Consider the following 20793-nt stretch of genomic DNA (forward strand, 5'->3'; position numbering starts at 1 on the left):
CAGTATTAAAATATATATAGCCAGTTTTAGACTTTAATAATCACAAGCTTCTCAAAGAACAGGTTTACCTGGAAAGACCTTTAGCGGTTGACTTTTCTCCAAACTGAGAGCTAGGGCTTTAGCAGTAATACTGAAGATTTGTCTGGGAGTGAAGTTCACACCATCATTGGCCTGGAAGTTGAATCCTCCTGACATAGCACCTGGAAACATCATTAAACAAAACACTAATATTAACAGATCAAAGGATAAGTGGCATTTCCTTTACTCAAGAAAAAACAGCCTTGATTTAGTTTTGTATGTACACGTTTTTACTTTATTCTTGGCACAAACACATAAAAGAGCTCAAGAAAATGTAAAAATTCTGAACGTCTAAGTAACCTCTGAGTATATAACATAAATATTATAATGTACGTGTGCGTACACGCATGTAAAAAGAACACATTCTTTTAGTCTTGCACGCTGTTATGACAAACTTTCATGGTGGCACAAAACAAAGAAAAAGGTAGATAAAAATCAGAACAGTAAGCAGAACCCTGATCTGAGTCACCATTAAATGTTGACAAAAGTTATTCACTACGTCACATCAGTTCCAGACTATCAAGTATTATCACCTCCAATCTGACTTTCAGCCCACATGGCCGGTCTCATTTATGCAATCAAGCCAATGGATAAGAAAGAAGGTTGCACACTGTTCCTACAGATTACTCTAATTCACAGAGAAACTGGAGAGAACATCAAACTATAGCAATTGCTAACAGCACCTTCTAGTGGGTACAAAGAGGAATGACAAAAATAAAAGATTTAAAAATATTTGGAATTATTTCATTTAAACCACGCAAGAGAATGAAAAGAATTTAATATATCACAGTATATCTGCTGAATACCCTATAGCAACAGAAACTACTCCAGTGTCCATCACTGAACATTAGCTTTTGTTTGGAAATTTCCAGTTTAGAGTATCGGGAAAGACTGGGTTGAGTTACTTTGGGCCATTATTTCTAGAACAAGAAGGACCTGAAACTGTACTTGTTTTGACCTTGAGCTTGTATTGCCTATGAGCTAAATATTGTGTTCACTCATTCTTAGTGTATGACGTTTATATTTGTGTGTGAGTTTGTGTTTATAAACACAATTTTAATACAAAATGTTCCTTTTACCTGATGAAATAGAACCTGATTAAAGACTATACAAATTAATTTGGGCAGCAGACTATAACAAATCACATACTGAATAATATTATGATGGTAATCTGGCTGAATAATTATTAATTACATTCCTGTTTGGTAGTTAGCATTTATCAAAATTATTTTAATATGAAATTGGCTGGACAAAGTTTGCAATTTCTAGTTAAATATTTAAAGAATTCAAATTAAAATATTAAATTCAGTAGTCCTCTCTCTGTTACAGCATGGAAAATACATTTACCTTTGTGAACAAACACCAGCTGCCCCTGGTCTATGTGGGCCTGGGTGAAGTTGAGCACTGCCTTCATCGGGGCGCTCTTCAGGGCCAGGTGTCCATTGCTGGGTGGAGTCACCATGAAGTGGAGCTCCTCTGGTGGTGTGTCTTGGTCCTGCACACTCAGATCATCCAAAGTGATTTCTGTCACTGAGGACACCCACACCTGGACAGGGGGCAGACAAGGACAGAGCAGAGACCATCTGACCTCAAGGAATCTACAAGGTTTTGTTTGACAGGGCTCATAAGGCAGAGGTTCACAGTGCATGACAGCTAAACCCAAGTTTGACATTTATTCTGGTATTTGGAATAAAAGGCTGCCAGATCTGATCATGAAACTGGGGCACAAAACTTGCTAAAACAAAGCTTATTTACATTTGTAAATGCCAATCTTTTCCCATTTAATCTAGGCAGTGTAGAAGAAGTATGCAGTACAAAGTCTGTAAGGTAGAGCAAAATTATGTGCCACTTTATGAATTAAAAGCACCTGCACCACAGCTAAGCTACACCTACTTTCTGCAAAAATATAATAGCATACAAATGAAATAAAAGCCAGGCACATAAAAGACCACAGAAATAGCTCATGTGTTCCTGTCGTTCATTAGCTAATGCAACTGACAAAGATGCTTTGAGTGCGAGTCCAGCTATAAGGCTATATCACGGGCTTTCTTCTTCTTTTTTTGTCTTGATTCTGTGCAACATAACATCCACAGAAGGACTGCTACAAAAAAATGTTCTAACTCAGGCAAATATAGGTGGTAATTAGAGCTGCACGATTTTGCATAAAATGAGAATCACGATTTTTTTGCTTAGGATTGAGATCACGATTCTCTCACGATTTTCTTTTCCAATATAAATATTTATTGCACTTATTAACTGCACATCAACTTCGTAACAGTTGAAACTGAACATAAAAACAATAAATAAACATAAAAACAATAAATAAACATAAAAACAATAAATGCCTCACATTTTGTGGTTGCCGCAAAATGTTTACTGCTTGAAATTCCTCCTCCACCGTTGCTCGACACTGCGTGTATAGAGCAGGTAGTGCAACAATAGAAAAATAGTTGCGGGACGGCACTGTGTAGCGTTTGTCTAGGGTGTTGATCATTTTCCTAAATCCCTCGTTTTGCACAGTGTTGATATATCTTTGGTCAGGTGATAAGTAATAGCCTCCGTAATTTCTTTGTGCCTGCGGGAGTTCCACGGGTATGGGGAAGCGCTGTATAAGGTTCCCGTTATTGATGTTTGGGTGGTTGACCGGGACGAATTTTCTCCTGTCACTTTCTCGTCATCCCTGACGTGTTCTCCGTTGTTTTTTCCCTGCCAATTTGAGCATCACGGCACAGCTTCTGTATCACGTGGTATAAGGCTCCGCCCTTGTCATTTGTTGAGCAGGAAGAGTGAGCGCTTGTTTTCATGCAGATTACGTCCCGGATCAAAATGCGGTACAATCGTCGTCGTCTTTTTTTTTTTTTTTTTTTTTTTTGAAATCGTTGTCATTTGGAAATGAGATCGCACATAAGTATGAATCGAGATCGCGATTTTCTAACGATTAATCGTGCAGCCCTAGTGGTAATACAATAAAAACCTCAGGAAAACTGTCACTCAAACCAAGGACATTTCAGGACTAAATATAGCCATGTAGACTTTATACACAGTTAGGTGTTCTGCAGAGTGTTGGTTTGGTACAATGAAGTATTGCTTCCATGTAAATTCAAAAGCTCAAGGCTAACACGAAGAAACAGAGGATCTCATTCACACACAGAACACCAAACTACTGAACTGTGCAGACACTTGACAACAAAAGATGAGCTTCTACAGTCCAGTCCAGAGGAACGATTGCATAACAAGCAATTGTTGTTAGGACAGGTTGTCATTCCACAGTAATTAATAAAATGTCGTGATCAGAATGATGTGAATGTATGGCCTGTAAAATGCCATGAACTGCACAAACCTTTTCCTTGTAAGACATTTTGAGCTGTCAAAGCACAGGTGTCACATATGATATTAACAACACCTCTGCTTTTATAACATGTCAGGTCACCAGCAGCAGCAATAACAGATCCCTGAAACTGAAGCAGCTCAAAGGAATACAGCCATCATTAATTCTATTAACATCTGTGCTTTTTATATTGGCACAAACCTGTCTTCTGTGATGTGAAGATCAATGCCAGCAATATTAAAGATGATAATTGTGTTGTGTGTACTTCCTAGGACAAAAATTAATTTTATTTTTTATTTAGTCTTGTGTCAAATGCTACAAAAAAATCATAAAATAATAATTTTATGAAATTAAGTGTTATCTTGTTATTCCCTAAACATTCACGACTTTAAAAGTCCCTATAGAATACCTATAAGTAAAAGGTTTAAAAATTCCGCTGATACAAACTAGGGTTGGGTGTTTTATTATTAGTTTCCCACTGGCCACCCTCAGTCTAATAACCAGCAGTGGCTGATACATCTGTGTAGGTGTGTTCAGGGTGCACAGCCTGTATCTTTTGGTAATGGTGGAAAAACTAGTTCCAATGTAAGTTTCAGGATAGCTTGCAAGCTCAGAAATTGTCAGAGGTTGGTGCTTTGTTCTATACCAGCAGTCCTCAACCGCCGGACTATGGACCGGTACCGGGTTGCGAGAGTTGAGGCTTGGGTGTGAAATATATGGTTTTCACGGTTTTTATCGTTAATTTGGTTTCCCTGGGTCTTTTCCCGTGTTGTAGTTGTGTGTCTTATTTTGAAAGAAATATTTACGCGTTACCATACCGACCAGAGAGCGTTAAGTGGTAGAGAGGAGGATGCTACTCTCAATGTTGTTGGCGCATTTCAGGAGGATGCCGCTAATAAAGTTACACAATTACACAGTGAATTCGCATTTATTATTATATTTACAAAATACCACAGTTTTTGTCTTGGCTGTATCATTTTATTTTGTTGTATTTATCTGCGACGCCTTAAAGGCCGATCCGTGAAAATATTGTCTGGCATTAAACTGGTCCGTGGCGCAAAAAAGGTTGGGGACTGCAGTTCTATAATATCTAGCATCAACCCTAAAATGCCAGATCTCCATAGCAGTGTCTGTGTCCAACCATCTACTTTAGCTCAACACACTGGGGTGCCATGGAGCTATTGGGCAATTGTGTTAAACTTGTTTGTTTACAGAGCTGAATCTTTAATGACAGAGCACAAAAATAGGCCAAACAAAATGTCAAAAATCATCCAATACAACAGTTTCAAAAAGAAAACAGAAAACAGAAAATAGCTAAACTGTATATTAACAATAGAATCAGTAAATAGCAGTGCTGACAAACTCACTGCCCACTTTGTTTGGGACACCTCCTCAACTTCTCCCTAACATAAATATTTAATCAACTGATCATACGGCAACAACTCTGCATTTAGGTCTATAGATGGTCAAGAAAACTTGATTTAAGCGACTCTAAATGTGTATTTCAAAAACTGTTGAACACTGGGACTTTCTCAGTGAATGGTCATTAAGAAAGAAAATTCAGTGAGCAGCAGTTCTCTGGGTGGAAAGGCCATGTTGATGTCAGAAGATTGGAGTGATGAGTCTTGATTTCTGCATCGACGTTCAGATAACAGGGCCAGAATTTGGTGTCATTAAAGAATGAATCCATTGTGACTGGTACCAACAAATATGGTAGGTGATGATGCTGTAATGGTAATGGGGATATTTTCTTGGCACACTTTGGACTCTGTAGGTACAAATGAGCATCATTTAAACACCACAGGGTAGCTGAGTACTGTTGCTAACCATGTCCATCTCTTAGTAGCTACAGTGTACCCATTTTCTCATGACTGCTTCCAGCAGGATAACGCACCATGACACAAAGCTCCTATCGCATCAAATGTGAAAATTACTACTAGTACTAGAAAACTGTCGGTGAGTATCTACATAACTCTATACAGACCAAGATTCATACTTTCTGTCCAATTTTAGCTTTTGGTATGAATGCTGAGAACCAAACAACCAAAGTTGAGCCAGAAAGTAAAAACATTAATTGTAGGGGCAGTGGATAGTAGTGGATTCATTATTTACCACGTAATTATTAATCAGTGAACAACTTATTGTGAAGACATCACTTCACCTTGCACTACTGTCTGTTCAGCTGAGATGCTAAAAATGCTACACATGATGCACACTCTTCCAAACTTGAGTTTCTATAAATTTTATAATAAATTTTTTTAAATCACACAAACTACATGATCACAGCATTTCTAAATGAGCTTAAAAAAAAGAAAGAAAGAAAGAAAAAAAAGTTAGGTTTCTACTTAATCAACAGATGTTACTTTCTATAAAGAAAACAAGTAAACACTTCCTTTGTATGTCTTACAGAATTAAGTTTAATCATGTGTAGCTTTTTTGTGTTGAAGGTGTGATCACAGTTGTTTTCACACACTTACCGAGCAGACTCTTGTTTATTGGCAGGTTTGTGCTTGGTGAAAGGTGGGCAAAGTGAACAATTATCACAGTTTGCAGAAGAGAGAATTTTGAACAAGAGTTAAACAAAAAAAGAAAGAAAAACAAAAAGAAAAAATGCATTCCTTACTTTAAAAATATAGAACAAAATATGTCAAGTTGGATCTGAACTTAAATAAAACACTAAACACTGGTGAATGGACCTGAAAAGCTCAAATGATAATTAGCAATGAGCTGGCCTTATACTTTAAATTTTTACATTATTTAAATGTATAATAATGTATAATAATGAAATTGAAGCCTCTGGAATGGGACAACACACACTCCACATCAGCCCTGCAGCAGAACATCTTGTGTGTTCTTCTGGTGTGAAATGACTCCACCTCCAATAATCCCCTATTTAACAGGAAGTCACAGCAGGACTGAAGAACAGCATGTGACTCATCATTTTTAAACACAACACACATGAGATCAGATAGACCTCATGCTGCTGCTTATCAGGCTACAGCTTTAGTAATGGAGATTGACTGATTAGATAAATTTATTTGAGTCATTAGTACAAAACCTAAACTGCTTGATGCTTCTTTTTAACATGTTTTTAATACGATGTCTTCTTTTATTTAATCATGTGTCTGTCTTAGCCTTTTTTCTCTTGGCATAAGTTCAAAAAATGGAATACTGCACTATGGGAAAGAGTCCTCATAACTCAGTGCAGCATCGCCATGAACATACAGTCCTGTCGGCTAAACAATACTGGTTTCAGTTACAAAAGACATTTTTAAGAAACAATTGTTGGTCTTTATTTCTGTAAATAAAGACATGAAATGTGTCAGAAAAAGGAGTAGGGGCTATGACCTGTAGCAAACAGCCAGCAGCTAATGTCACATCGGGCACACATTTACCATGTGATATGTGCCCTAACCACTCAGCCATCATCTCTCTCTCTGGAAGCCAAAGGCAGGTAACGTGTACTGATAATTCCAGCTTGCAAAAAGAAATATAGCAAGTCTTTTTAAAAAACTGAAACAGAGAATGTAATATTTGCATAAAAAGTGATTTTTCTAAAAAAATTTCACATGCATATACATACATGATTGCAAGAAGAAGTTCACTCTCTTAAAATCATGTGCAGGGCATTTTTAAGACAAATGATTAGAGGTGAGACAGGGCCACCTTGTGGCCACTGAGGAATCAGCTCCCTTGACTTAAATGCCTTGACCTCCAACCCTAACACATATTAAAAAAATGGGAAAAATGGCTCATTTGATTTAAATTTAACAGAACACACATGCAGATCAGTTTCTCAGTCAAGATCACCAAAATGTAAAACTTGCCAGCTACTCTTTAGCACAGTAAATGTTAGAAGTTGCTCCTCTCTGTGTCTGCAGGATCCCAGAGGAATTTGAGGCATTTGGGGCACAGACTACAAAGACCTATACTTCAAACTCTCCTTACAGCTGGACCTCCTCCAACTCCAGCCAGAGTTGTATTTGTATTACAGAGTAGCACAAGACAGTACTGCTCAGCAAATATACACAAAAGACAACTTGTTTAATTTATAAGTATAGATATGTATAACATCTCTAAGTAGGGATTGCTTTTCACATACAGTATAGTAAACATATATTAAATAACCAGAACATTTTCCTTTGGTAAGAAAAGGACAAAAATAAAGGTGAAGTAGAGCAAAAGTGGACCAAAATGAGGCAGTGTGGTCACAATGTTTACCATTTTTGAACACTCAACACTTGAATATTGTTGAACAGATTTTATTTATGGAAATGTATTTTCACCATTGGATATACTGTCTGTGTAATGCCTGGGAATAATCCTTGACTTAATTAAAAGTTTTTATAATAAGCCTAAGAAATCATTTCCAGCCACTCCAGACCGCAAAAAAATAGCAGCTCATTGTTCAAGCCATTGTGATACATCTCAATACTGGTTGGAGTTGTTTGAAAATTTAACTTCTGAACATCATACCAGACTTTCCTGCAAGTTCTTTTTATGTTTGATTTAAGTTGCTATTCTATGCTGCAAACCCCTATGGACCCTCTTCCACATAGCAAACATAGTTTCCCCCATCCACACTGCCAGCCAGCCATGGCAACTTGTAACACTGCCCACATGACAGTAAGCTCTAGTGCCAGACCTCCTAGTAAAAAAAAAAGTGTCTGAAGTTTAAATATAGAGCAGACTCACCCTGAGGACCCTGTTGGTTATAATAACAGGAGGCTCGTCGTTGACGGGTATAACCTGGATGTGCACCATCTGAGCTGCACTCTGCTTCCTCAAGCTCGTGTCATTGGCCACCAAAGTGAAATTGTCAGCTAAGGTTTCACTGCTGTCGTGGACGTAGTAAATGAACTCATGCTCCACCTGAATAATGATCACAGAAAGGATAGACTGGCATAGCAAAGGGTCTTCCAAAACACAGTAGTACATAAAACTACCTTATGATGCTTAGGTCACAATCTCTTTTCTTGCATATAATGTCCACATAATAATAATGTGAAACCTCTCAGAAAATACTTAAGGGCATAATGACAAGATTTAAAAAAACAATAGGAAAATGATGATATTCCTATTGGGATAGGGTGAGAAAAATTTTTCTTTAAAGCATTTAATGAGAACCAAATCGAAGGTTATGAAGGTTACTTAAAATAATTAGTCCAGTCAATTATTGAGTAATTGATGGATGCATCCTCTAAATTCTAAACACCTGATGCAAAAAAACCCCCCAAACAAACCAAACCAAAAAATAAAATAAATGTCACTGCCACACTAAATCAAAGCAGTTTTATACCCACCCGACTGCCAGTCTAATGCTATTTTCTGTGGTAACTGTAAGAGTGTTTGTCAGAATATCTCACCTGCCTCCTGGTGAAAGTGGTTATGGGCACACCAGGATGTCGTGAGTGCTCGATGTGACCATGCTGCGGGGGCCGAGTCAAGTTATAAAAGAAGATGATTCCCGAAAAGTGTCGATTGGTGACTTTGAGCACATCCTGCGTCAGTGCTTTGGCTGCACCTTCGTTCAGTGTGATATTGGAGACTTGAAGTGGGATGAGCAGGGGGATGATGTCAACAAACATTTTAATGTTAGCGACATCAGTGACCCCATTGGTGGCATCAAGGATGAAGGTGTCGTTGACTTTGTTTGGCTCCACCTGCACATACTGAATGTTCCCGCTGTTGATGTCATTTTGGGTAAATGTGTTGACAGGGGACTGTTTGGTTCCGATGTAGCGCTCTTCCGCTTCAACAAAATGCCTGAGAAAGCCATAAGATGGGGCTACCTTTACGGTGAACACAATCTCAGATGGCAGGTTGTCCTCGTGGGTGACCTGCAAGAATCAGAAAACATTTGGTCCTTAAATTTGAAATGTCTCTTGTGTCACTGAGGTTTAGTTGTCGTGTGATTCTCAACATAAACTGGCAAAATAGTAAAACATAAAAACAAAAACTGGTCAAAAATTTGTTTTAAGCCTTTCAGCAGCATACAAGCAGTTGATGTAATGTTTCCTTCAATTCAGATTACTTATTTCACTCATTTATCAAAAAAAACCTTTAATTGAATGCTTCAAAGAAATTAAAGTTCTTTAAATGAAAACACTCACCTCTAGTTTAGTTTCATCAATCTTTGCTGGTTTTCCCTCTTCCACCAATAAAGTATCATGATGCTGTATAATGGGAGGTCTTTGATGACTTTCTAGGTAAACCTTCACATTGATCCTGCTTGTGAGCTGAAGACTTTTAGCTTTCACCGTTATGTTGAAATAGTCTGTCAGATATTTGCTGTCATTGTGCCGATAGCGGATCAGCCCTGCTTTTAAGTCAGCTTGTGTGAATGTCACAACGGTTGTTTCATTGCGATAAAGACTTCCATACTTTGGACCTTCATCCAACTTGAAGATAATCTCCTTGTCATCTCGGATGTCCAGATTTGACATTACACTATAATTGCTGGTGGACAAGACCACTGAATGACCTTTCTGGACCAACAGGCCGGTGTTATTGTCGACTTTCAAGAAAGGGTCATGTGCACTGATGTGTAAAAGGCCTGACACAAAATGTTTTCCATCGGAGACAAAAAGTACAAATCTGCCAGAGCTCACACCTTTGTGAATGAACAGCACCCGCTTTTCTTCCAAATCCTTCTGTCGAAACTGGAACAGCCGGTAAGTGGTGTCATTTACCAGCACGAGGTCTCCCATTGGGATACCACGTCGAGTGTAAACCAATTGACCGTCATCAAAGTCAGAGTCGGCATCTTGATATTGCAGATCTTCTGTAGTGAGTAACTTCTGTCCATCCCTTACTACATGGAAAACTTTATCAATTATACGTACTGGTTTTTGGTCATTTAGTAGCTGAATGGATATGTTAAAAACACTTTCCTTGGAGCCAGGTTCATCTTCTGCAATAAAAGGTTTGAATCCTTGGGTGGTGGAGGCTATGAAAGTGAATTCATCTTGAGTCGTTTCACTGTCATCATGGACATATATTATACGTTCCTCTAAAATATCTTTATTATTAAAGGTTAAGATGTTGTCATAGCTAGCATTGGAATTTGATTGACTTACACGGACTAGCTTTCCATGTTTTGGGCTGTTTATAACTGTATAAAACATATCCTTTGTGCTCAGAGTCTCTGCAAAGAGCTCATCTTTGGTGATAAGCTTACTTTCTCCCTCCTGAAGTAAGAGTCCTGCATTTCTAATAAACACGCTGTTAACATCAGCCTTAATAGAAAACTGAAAATCATAGTTCTGTGACTGAGCATGTTTGGAAACCAGATGAAATTTGAACCTGTCAGCTGTATCTTGGTAAGGTCTGTCAACTAGCTCGTAATGCACTTTTAGATCTGTTACATCTCTTTGGCTAAAGGTGGAGTTCTTCTTTAAGACTGTGGTGTTGAGAAGTAATTTCCCTTTCTTTGGTGTAGTGAGAACCCGAAAATATAGGTCATCCTCTGAGAGAGTCACACCTTCAGTTGTGGCAAAAAGACACTCTGAGTTTAGTGTCACTTTCCTCACTTTATCCAAGTCTATCATAGTGTTTCTCACCAGATGGTACTTAACCCACTTCACAGTGATTGGGAACAGGATTTCAGTGGTTTCCCTTGCAGCCACATTAACTTTACACTTGAAGTAATCAGTGGGATTAGATGTCTGGATGTCTTGGAAAGTACTAACATATCTCAAGCGCTCTTTTTCTAAAAGCCTTTGTGAAAATGAGTCAGTATGCCTCCATTCACCACTTGAGTGAAGTCTCTGGAGTTCTCCATACTGAGGTGGTTCAATGACATCGTATCGAATGTCTACAACCTGGTTCACAGCATTTGTTTGCACAGCCAGCTGCTTTGAGCCAATAATAGCAGTTTCTCCTTGAATGATATCAAGGCCTGTGTTGTTGGCAATCTTATACTCGAGTGCTACAGCCATAATTCGTAAAACTACAGTGTTGCTGACCTTTTCCCCATCACTAACTCGCAGAACTATCCTTGAATTTCGAACCCCTGTGTGAACGTAGTACACCCTCAGTTCGTCTAAGTCTATATATGAAAATGAGGTCACTGCCTTGCCTGGGTTGCTTTCAACTTCCAAGTATCCTGCATCAGCATTCAAGTTCCCAAGTACAGAAAAGAAAAGGTCTGTGTAATTGCTGTCAATGTCTGTTGCCATCAAAACATCAGTGGTGAGGCGTTTCTTTGAGTTCTCCAGCAGAACAAAGAGATTTCCTTGAGGTAGACTCAATTCAGGTGCATCATTAGTGGATGTCACTGAAATATTGTAGCGGTACAGTTTGGTGCCCTTTAAATAATCAGGAACTTGCTTTCGACTACTAGAAAAAATTGAAAACATGAAGAAATCATCCGGTTCCTCTGAGCCTCCGTGGATGTACATCACTCGCTCATGCCAAAGGTCCAACATGCTGAAAGTATTCTCCTCTTGGTCCTGATCGACATCAAGCCTTATCTGACCTCGAAGTGGTTGCTCCTCTATCTGAAACATAATTTGAGACTGTCGAATGCCAAGTTTTCTAAAGTCCAAGAGAACCTTGATGTGTTTGGCTTCAAGAGATGCTCGACCACCCTCTTGGACTATAAGGTTTTTCACCTGCACAAAATTGAAACCATACCTTCTGTCCAAGCCCCATGCAAGTGTGGACATATCAATTGATGGTGTTGGTGTTATCAAGTGAAAAAGAGATCCTGGAGTATTTGTTGGATTCAAAGCAGTTGGTGGATCTGATTCTTTCTCTGGCTCACAACCAACTGATATATCTTTGGTGACTACAGCATTAGAGAGACCCATCTTAACTCTGTTAACTGCAATGTTCTTTAGACATCCTTTGAAGGAACCTCCCCTGGCACGCTTTCCAGATACAGAGACAAGCCCCACCTTTTTGACTTCAGATCTTGTGCCATCATCGATGCCTCCAACAAAAAGATAACCTTTAAGCTGGAGCGCTTTTGGGTGAGGGATAATGCCAGTTTTCACCATCTCTCCATCAATAGTTAGTTCAAGGCTTTTGGAACTGAAATATAACTTGATGGAATGCCATTTTCTGTCATTGATGAGCGTGAGTGAACGAAGCTCAGTTTTGGTTCCACCTGTTCCAACAACAGCCACAAGCAAACCGTCCTGAATCTCCAGAGCCACAAACTTCTCCTCTCTGGCTGCATTGTACAGGATAATTCCCTCTTTAGCTGAAGTGTGCACAACACACTCAAATACAGCCTCCTGCTCAGTAATCCAGGTTGGAAGAGAAATGTAAGCCCTCGAGCTGAAGAAACTGATAGGGTCCTCTTCAGTGGCAAAGAACTGGGGACTGCAGCCTAAAGACACTTCATGAACATTCTTGTATCCGGTATATGGTCTCAGTGATGACAGCAAGTCACGTTCATTGAAAAGTACATCATCCATGCAGCCTCGGAAGCCAACTGGGTCTCTGGGCAGGTAAGGTCTATCCAAGCCCCCTGAGCCTCCAACATAGAGACAATCTGTGTTGAGACTGTAATAGGGACCTGGCACCTTTACACTGCTGTGAGAGTTTGAGTCAACGGTGAGAGTAATGTTGAGCTGCACATGATGGACTTCCACATGGTGCCAGGCCAGATCGTTGAGATGGGTTCCCCGGTCTGATTCTAACATCTGCTCCCCCAATCCAAGATCCAATTTCAGCTGGGAGAAAGAACAAAAACAACTGGATTACAAAATATGACATTTTATGAAATATTATGCAAATGCACAGAGCAACTTAAGAAGGAAATTAAGTAAATTTAGGCTTATTATTACATTACAATAAAAAAGTATTTGCTCCCACCCTGATTTCTTTTTTAAATATTTGCTATACTTTAATGTTCCTGATCAAACAGTATTTTCTATTAGATAAATAGAATGAAGTTTTTAAATGAAAATTTTGATAATTTAAGGGGAAAAAATATTCAAACTTACATGGGCCTATGTTAAAAAATAATTGCATAATATAGCAGGACAATAATTGGAAGCATATTACCTCAGACATAGCTAAAGAAAACAAAACAAAATAAAAAAAAACCCTCTTCAATGTGGCTGAATTAACACAATTCGGCAAAGAAGAGTGGGCAAAAATTCCCCCAGAGTGATGTGACTTGTTGACAGTTACTGCAAATGCTTGATTGTAGTTTTTGCTGGCAAGGGTGGCACAACCAGTTATTAGGTTTAGGGGGCGATTACTTTATCACATATGGCTTGGATAGCTTTTTAAATAAAACCATTAATTAAAGACAGTATTTTGCATTTACTCAGGCTATCTCTATCTAATATTAGATGACATCAAACATCTAAGTGTGACAAATATGCAAAAAAAAAAAAAAGTTGGATGGGTATAAAATACTTTTTCTAACTTTTCACTTTTTCCAATACCCTTTAAAAAAATATCCCACATTAAATATGACTCATTGCTAGGAATGCTAGTAGTAGTATGCAGGTCCAGCATGTGGCTCCAGACCGATTACCTCAGGAAATACTGAATGCAGTGCCATGAAAATTTGGTTTATGGTCCCCAAAGGTTGACACTACTGACTTCAGCGACTGTGAAGACCTATCAACTTTTCTCTAAGGACTTTATTTTATGTTTGTTTAGTTTAACACAGTTTGACATCACTGTGACACAAACACTTACAGCATATAAAGTCTTAACTTTAATGACCCAACAACAGATATAGACATTGTTGGTTCTTAAAACAAGGATCTTGATATATTTAGTGATATCCAGAATACTTTGATAAATTGAACACCATCAGGAGTTTAACATAAATTAAACAGACATTCGTGGATGAACTGTGATAACTTTAGTGACTCCTTAAATTTTTATCCAGTAATGCAAAACCACTTTTGTGCCCAAGTACATGTTATTTGGTATGATCATACAGTCGTTATTGAAAATAATATTTTAATACAATCTAAAATTGTTTATACAGTGGTACACATGTAAAATAATAATTCTTGAAATATTTTCATTGTATAAGCAAAAGTAGAGAACCCCGAAGGAGAAGCAAGATTTAAATTGCTTATTTTCCATGATGTCACCTGTGATTATAACAGTGAGCTTTGTCTGTCGTTTAAAGCAGGAAGAGCACTATTATCTTTTTGCCTTCAGCTATGTCCTCAGAGAATCACATCACCTTCTCAAACTAATGCACCATTTAGATGATGTGCTTGTCAAGGCTTGCTGTTCAGTCGCCACTATTCATGCACTGGTTTCCGGGAAGCGACGCTCATGTCTGACTCACACGAAATGAGACCCCAAGCCAGAGGAAAACTTGTGTGACGGAAGAAATAAAACAAAACAAAACCCTAAAATGGTAACCAGTGCCAGTTTATGAACACAGAGTTCGCTCCTCGTGCTTACTAAGGTACAACTCTGCTACACAGTTGTCAGTGTGATTCATTCCCAGCAGCGAAAGTCTAACACAAATAGATGCTTAGTCACAGGGATTTCTCTAGTCTGAAGCACAAAAGCTCTAATGCATATCTGACGACTTCCTATGTTTCCTATGAATGTGTCTACTTACAAAAAAGGCTTCTGACAGTATATCTGTGCATTCTGTATGCTGATTTAGCCTGGCAGGGCTGCTTCCAGGATGCTTTAGAAGCTATCTTCAATGGACAGTTTGATTTACCTTTAAATTCTCCCTGCAAAGCTTCTGTTACAGGACTTTAATGCTTGTGGCACAAGCTTATCTTTAATTACTAAATTCCTGTGTAAACCTAATGTACACCTACATTTTGATAAATACAAAATAAATCCCAAAAGGTGGCAGTGAATGCTATATTTAACCACATACAGCTTCCTTTTAATGTAAAACTGTTGCTGAAACATGATATTTCATTGTTTTCTACTCCAGTAATTAAAGCTCATTCTAGTGTGAAATTCAGAACCCAGAGAAACAGGAACCCATAAGCTTTGTGAAATATTCATTATTACAATAACAGATCAGTGAAAAAAAATCTGTATGACACATGTTTGAATACATTTGACTTTCATTCACAGTTTACACAAATTTATTTATAAGTGTTTGTTTTTGAACAGACTAAGCTTTGTAGGCTGAGTTTAAGAGGACAGCTCATGACTGAACAGAACAAAAGCCACTGGAGTGTAGATATATAAGTTTAAGATTAGACTGATGACAATATTTGAACAACAATGTTAAGGTAATTTAACTGTGCATACCTTCTATATTACATTACATTAGTTATTATACTGTAGAACATCAGGTAAAGAACAATACGCTAGTTAGAGATGGGATGACTAATTCATTCAATAGTTGCAATGACAAACAATTTTGTGATATTTCACATTTTATTCTTGGACTCAACTATAGGTCTGCATGATTGATGGTTTAAAATAATCCATATTTATTACATATTGGGCTTTGGTGCCTTTGGTCCCTTGTTACACGGAAGCAGTTGGAAGTACATTTTTGGGGGTATATCATGAAGAGCTATAAGAAGAGGGAATAAAACTGTCTGAAATGGGGAATTTAAAGGAGTCTGAAGTCTGAGCTTTTGGTTCACAGGGATTACTTGCACATATATTGGCCTCATTACTTTGGCCATGTTTAATATGAGCATCCACAATTGTAACAGACGTGTGTTTCACTGTCATCCAGCCTCTCAATCATGTGGTTTGAGTGACTAATCTGTCAATGATCTCAAAAATCTTTCATCATCTCGTTGTGTTCACTGTGACAAGAAGTGACTGGTATGGCATTAAGACTCAGCTCACACCACACAGGCTTGTCAGCTTGTGTCAGCGCATTCAGAGACTGACACTATCAACAGAGACAGAGCCACAGCTAATGGTGACGAATGTTTATTTGTCCATAATGCACATACATGTAGTCAGACACAAAAAGTAAAAACTGGATGTTGTGCATATAGCATACTGTATGTATGTGTGTGTGTATGTGTGTGTGCATGTGTGTGTGAACATGTGAAATTATATGCCTGAACACATATGCTCATGTGCTGGAGCCATGGATGTACCCACCTGCAGGCGACCGGCGTGGAGCTCTAGTAAAAAGTAGTGGGTCTGTCCAGCGGCGAGAAACAGCAGGCCATTTGTGCTCGAGGTTCTGAAGCGAATGCGGAGCACGTTACGGTCGGACGACTGTCTCGCCTTGAGCTGTACAAAGCCGTCACCATAGAAGGAAGCTGTGAGAGGAAAAGGGATTTGAAAAAAAACCTAGAGACTTAGAGGAAGAGTACATGGCCTCAATTTTGGTGTCTTTTTTCAGGCTAACTCACAATTATTTAAACTGAGCCGAGTACAAGAGAGAACTGGGACAGGAAGTAGAGTAGCAGTGACTACAACAAACAGAGCAAGTCAAGTCAAGCATTGCGGTCTTAATACAGTCGACATGTGACATTTAGATATAAAAGCCAGCATACTTATCATCAAAGCTGTTCTTTACAAGTGAGCAGACTGTGTATAAGTGGGAAGGGCACACACAGAGCTTTACACCACACGCTGCGCACAAATTATACCTCACCTGATTTCAAAGACTTGTCAGATTCTCTGGATCTACTGAGTTTAGCCTTCGCGGTGGGCTAGTTGCACTTAAAAGGCTCCATGCACTCAATTACAACAAGAATACAATTATTGCAGCTTTAAAGCTTTACCTATAGAATAATAACCACCTTTAAGACGAAACTAAACTCAAGCCTACAGAACTGCAGGTTTATCTCTCGTTAGTAGCTGTAGGAGAAAGTTGTTCATGGTTTCTCTTAAATGTATAGCAGTTATATATGTTGACTTTAATGCCATAACAGCAGTGTACAAACTGAGGCAGTGGATGCGGAGGAGGCTTGCGGGGAGTCAGTCATGTTCGGGCATGCCCTGCCCTGACAGGAACCTTCAACCTGAACATGAAAGGCTCTGACGTCCCCACATTGTCTGTGGCCCCATGTTCCAGAAACAGCGTGGCGGACAGACCCAGCTGTTTCTTCTACATCACCTCCCTGCCATTTCACATCACCCTGTAATCTGGGCTAACATGCTCTGAAGCGTTTTTGTCTGAGCCTCCATGCCCGGGCACCACCAGTTCAGTTTTTAATGAGCTCCAGAGTCCCCAGCATATTGAATAGTTAACAAACTGAAGAAATGTGCCCATTCTACATTTGATTCCCCCCCCCTGCTGCTAATGAGCTAAAGTGCTCAGTGGGGGAAGCTAGATAAAGTTAATGTGTGCTCATGCATTACTCCGCCTCCTAAAAGGGTTAATGCACTAATGTGCAGTTTGCTTAAACTGATCCACTCTGTGTGGACCGTGCAATATTTTCTTTTAAGCAATTAGATCAGTTAAGCATGTTAATAAGCCCTTGAGGCACATTAAGATACAATAATCAATGAGAATGAATTTAAAATATAAACAACCAGAGAAAGGAAAACAAAATAAAACTTAGTTTGTATAACTGAGATGGAGTTTTAACACATCTAGGCCATAGGTGCTGTTGCTTCATTTAGAAATTCTATACATAGATATATTTAAAATCATACACATTCTTATTTTGTTAACCTAAATTTATACAATTTTGGCTTGCTTCACATGTTAACAGCCAACTCTTATTTACTCCCCGCAAACAAAAGTCCAGACTTTAAGTGTCAACTAATGCTATTTTGTCAACCATAAGCTAAATCATCTAGTTAATATAATGTCTAGTAATTAAAAAAACACTTTTTCGTTTAACCAACACAAACAACCACGATATACTTACTTATTATTTAATAGCTCAAAGGAAACTAAAATGATTGTCCCTATTGTGAAGCCAGAACTACAGTGGCCCCTAGAGACAAAGCACGTACAAGTTCCAAATAGCACGTACAAACTCCAAAACACTTACAAATTCCAAAACACGTACAAAACTCCAAAACACATACAAAATCCAAAACATTTACAAACTCCAAAGCACGAACAAATTCCAAAGCTGAAATGAAATTAACTGACCAGTAACCAACCTAAGTTTGAAACCCTGTTTAGATGGAACTGTTAAATGTAGCTGGAAGTAAACAAAAACTGATACCCACAAAGGCATCCAGCCTTACTTATCTCTATTTATTTGTCCCGTGCCATTCATCTTCATGGTTCTGTGTACATAACAAGGATTATGCACTTCCCAAAACTGTTCAAGAGGAATGCACGAACATTTCTCACTTAAATTCACAAGGATGGACATGCATGCTCAATTGTATTTTAGCGTCATCAAAATGACGTTTAAGTCATATGACTGAAAGTCGTGTTTGGTTAAAACAAAAGGGTCAGAACCTCCCCATCGCTGCATCTCCCAGTTTGCTTGTGAGGAAGTGGATTCTTGATCAGATGAAAAATGATGGCCCAAAAAAAAAAAAAAAAAAAAAAAGTAAACAAGCATTTTGACATGACCAAAAGTTGGAATTTTTGAGGGAATGTTAATTAAAGAGCACTGCAGACTAACCAGAAAACAATACCCATGTGACTGTGCTCCTGAAACAGGAGGTTTTGAATGTTGCTCTATAATCTAGATTTCAGCAGGGTTAGTTTCTGTGCATTAAGGACATTTTCTAAGAGATTTCACAAACTGCTTTTTCAACAACAAAGCCAGAGAACACCTAACAGTTAATTTGAGGGGCGACAGCAGTGCTTGTCACTGCCTGTGTGCTCAGTTTATACAACAAATCAGAAATGCAACTTGACTGAAGTGCCTGTTTGGGTTTTTTGTTGACTCTCTGTTGCCCTTGCTTGTTTCATAATGCAAAGACAGTAGAGATGAAAAAATAGAAAACATCCAGAAATCCGCTGAAGTAAAGCAAATATCTATACAGTAGTCACATGCAAAGAAGGATATAGTATGTGAGAGTCGCTCTGAAATAATTCCTGAGGCCAAAGCCTGGATGAACTCTGAATTTAGATGACACATGTCCTGGATCAAATTATTCAAACGAGCTAAGGAATGCTCACATGAATGCAAATAATGTACAGCTAAGCTGAAAATCACATCTCCCTCCCTTTAGGTCTCTTAAGGCAGCAACAACTGTCCATTTCTTTGAATTTAATTGAGTGTGCTACTGTCACAGTCTGATAGTTCTTCCACTGCAGTGGGCATCACAGTCCTATTTCTGCTGCTGTCTCTGATCATATCAGACTACTGTGGGCGTCCATACATGTACAGATTATCAGAATGGGTGGGGGTTACTTAAATGAGAGGTATACTGATGTTTTCAGCTGAGTTAATATAAAAGAAATCACGGGGTTGTGCTGTTTAAAGACTAAACGAGCTGCTATTGTTGCTGGGAGGAATCGTGATACTGCAGCCAAAAGACCCTGCAGCCTGCCCTCAATCACATCGTGTTTAATCCTGTTAAACTCAGGTCAACATTTTAGGACCTGTGATGGAGAGTAACGCAATGTTATGTACCTAAATCAGTCAACAAACTACTGTTAAGTGATAATAAGCATTAGTACTGTAGTTTATCACAGCTAACAAATATGGTGAACTGCACGCACAAGTACGAGGTATTTATAAACTGTCAATCACAGCCAGAGACTACAAACTACAAACAGCGAAACAACTCTTCAAATTTAACAAGTGAAAGATTAAAACACCCTGCCACTGAAAGCATCATTAAATAAATGTATCTCTGTCGTTTTCATTTGATAAAGTCAGAGAAGTTGCAGTTGTTACCTCCTGACGCCAAATGGACAAGAAGCGACCACCAAAGCAGACCACAGAGCCACAACTTCTTCTTCTGGGTGTTTTTCCCAACAGAGTCCATCTTCCTCGTCTGGGTAGAAACGCTAATGTTTAGCCGGCAGTGGAGTCACATATTTACAGACTGGTTTTCACTTCTTCGCGCTTCGCTAACGTGATATAAAGCGGCTAAAAGCTGGTCGTCCAACCGGTCAGAGAATGTGTGCACTGCCCGGACAGCCAGCAGGAGACCCCGAACTGAAGCTCCAACCGACCCTCGCCAAACTCCGCCTCGTGCGCGTGCGTGCACGGGGAATTTCAAAATAAAAGCCAGGAGCAAGGGAAAACGCTGCAGGGTTATTCAAGCAAACGGAGGCAAGTGGAAACAAAGATTGAAAATGTAAACAGAAATTTGGTGAGCACATAGTGAAGCTGAATTAGAGTAATTCGCCGTTACTAAAATGCAATCACCTTTAACCCAATATCTGGGAATCTATTTTAACCAAAGCATAATTTATAATAATTAATGGGGAAAATGCTGCTGATAAGAGAGCTAAAGAATTAAATGACAATTACCAATAGGAGGAAAGCATTAGCAAAGTGTTCGGAATCAGTTTTTTTTTCAAACATTTGTGCCCAAGCCACCTTAAAGGGCTAAAAGTTTCAAGGCACAAC

At 38.8% G+C, this 20793-nt stretch overlaps 1 protein-coding gene across 1 annotated transcript in view; it reads right to left on the reverse strand.

Moving 5' to 3' along the window:
* cspg4ba (chondroitin sulfate proteoglycan 4ba) overlaps window positions 1–20348 on the reverse strand; it is a 28389-nt gene extending 8041 nt beyond the window's left edge. The window contains exons 1-7 of the mRNA XM_063490154.1: window positions 20113–20348; window positions 16442–16605; window positions 9520–13089; window positions 8773–9246; window positions 8102–8278; window positions 1426–1624; window positions 69–200 (exon numbers count right to left, since the gene is read on the reverse strand). Of these exons, the coding sequence (XP_063346224.1) occupies window positions 69–200; window positions 1426–1624; window positions 8102–8278; window positions 8773–9246; window positions 9520–13089; window positions 16442–16605; window positions 20113–20203 (4807 nt within the window). The 5' untranslated portion in view covers window positions 20204–20348. The remainder of the gene's footprint in view (window positions 1–68; window positions 201–1425; window positions 1625–8101; window positions 8279–8772; window positions 9247–9519; window positions 13090–16441; window positions 16606–20112) is intronic.
* Between the last annotated feature and the right edge of the window lie 445 nt (window positions 20349–20793).

Source organism: Pelmatolapia mariae, linkage group LG12 (assembly GCF_036321145.2).
Source record: "Pelmatolapia mariae isolate MD_Pm_ZW linkage group LG12, Pm_UMD_F_2, whole genome shotgun sequence".
NCBI classification, from domain to species: Eukaryota; Metazoa; Chordata; class Actinopteri; order Cichliformes; family Cichlidae; genus Pelmatolapia; species Pelmatolapia mariae.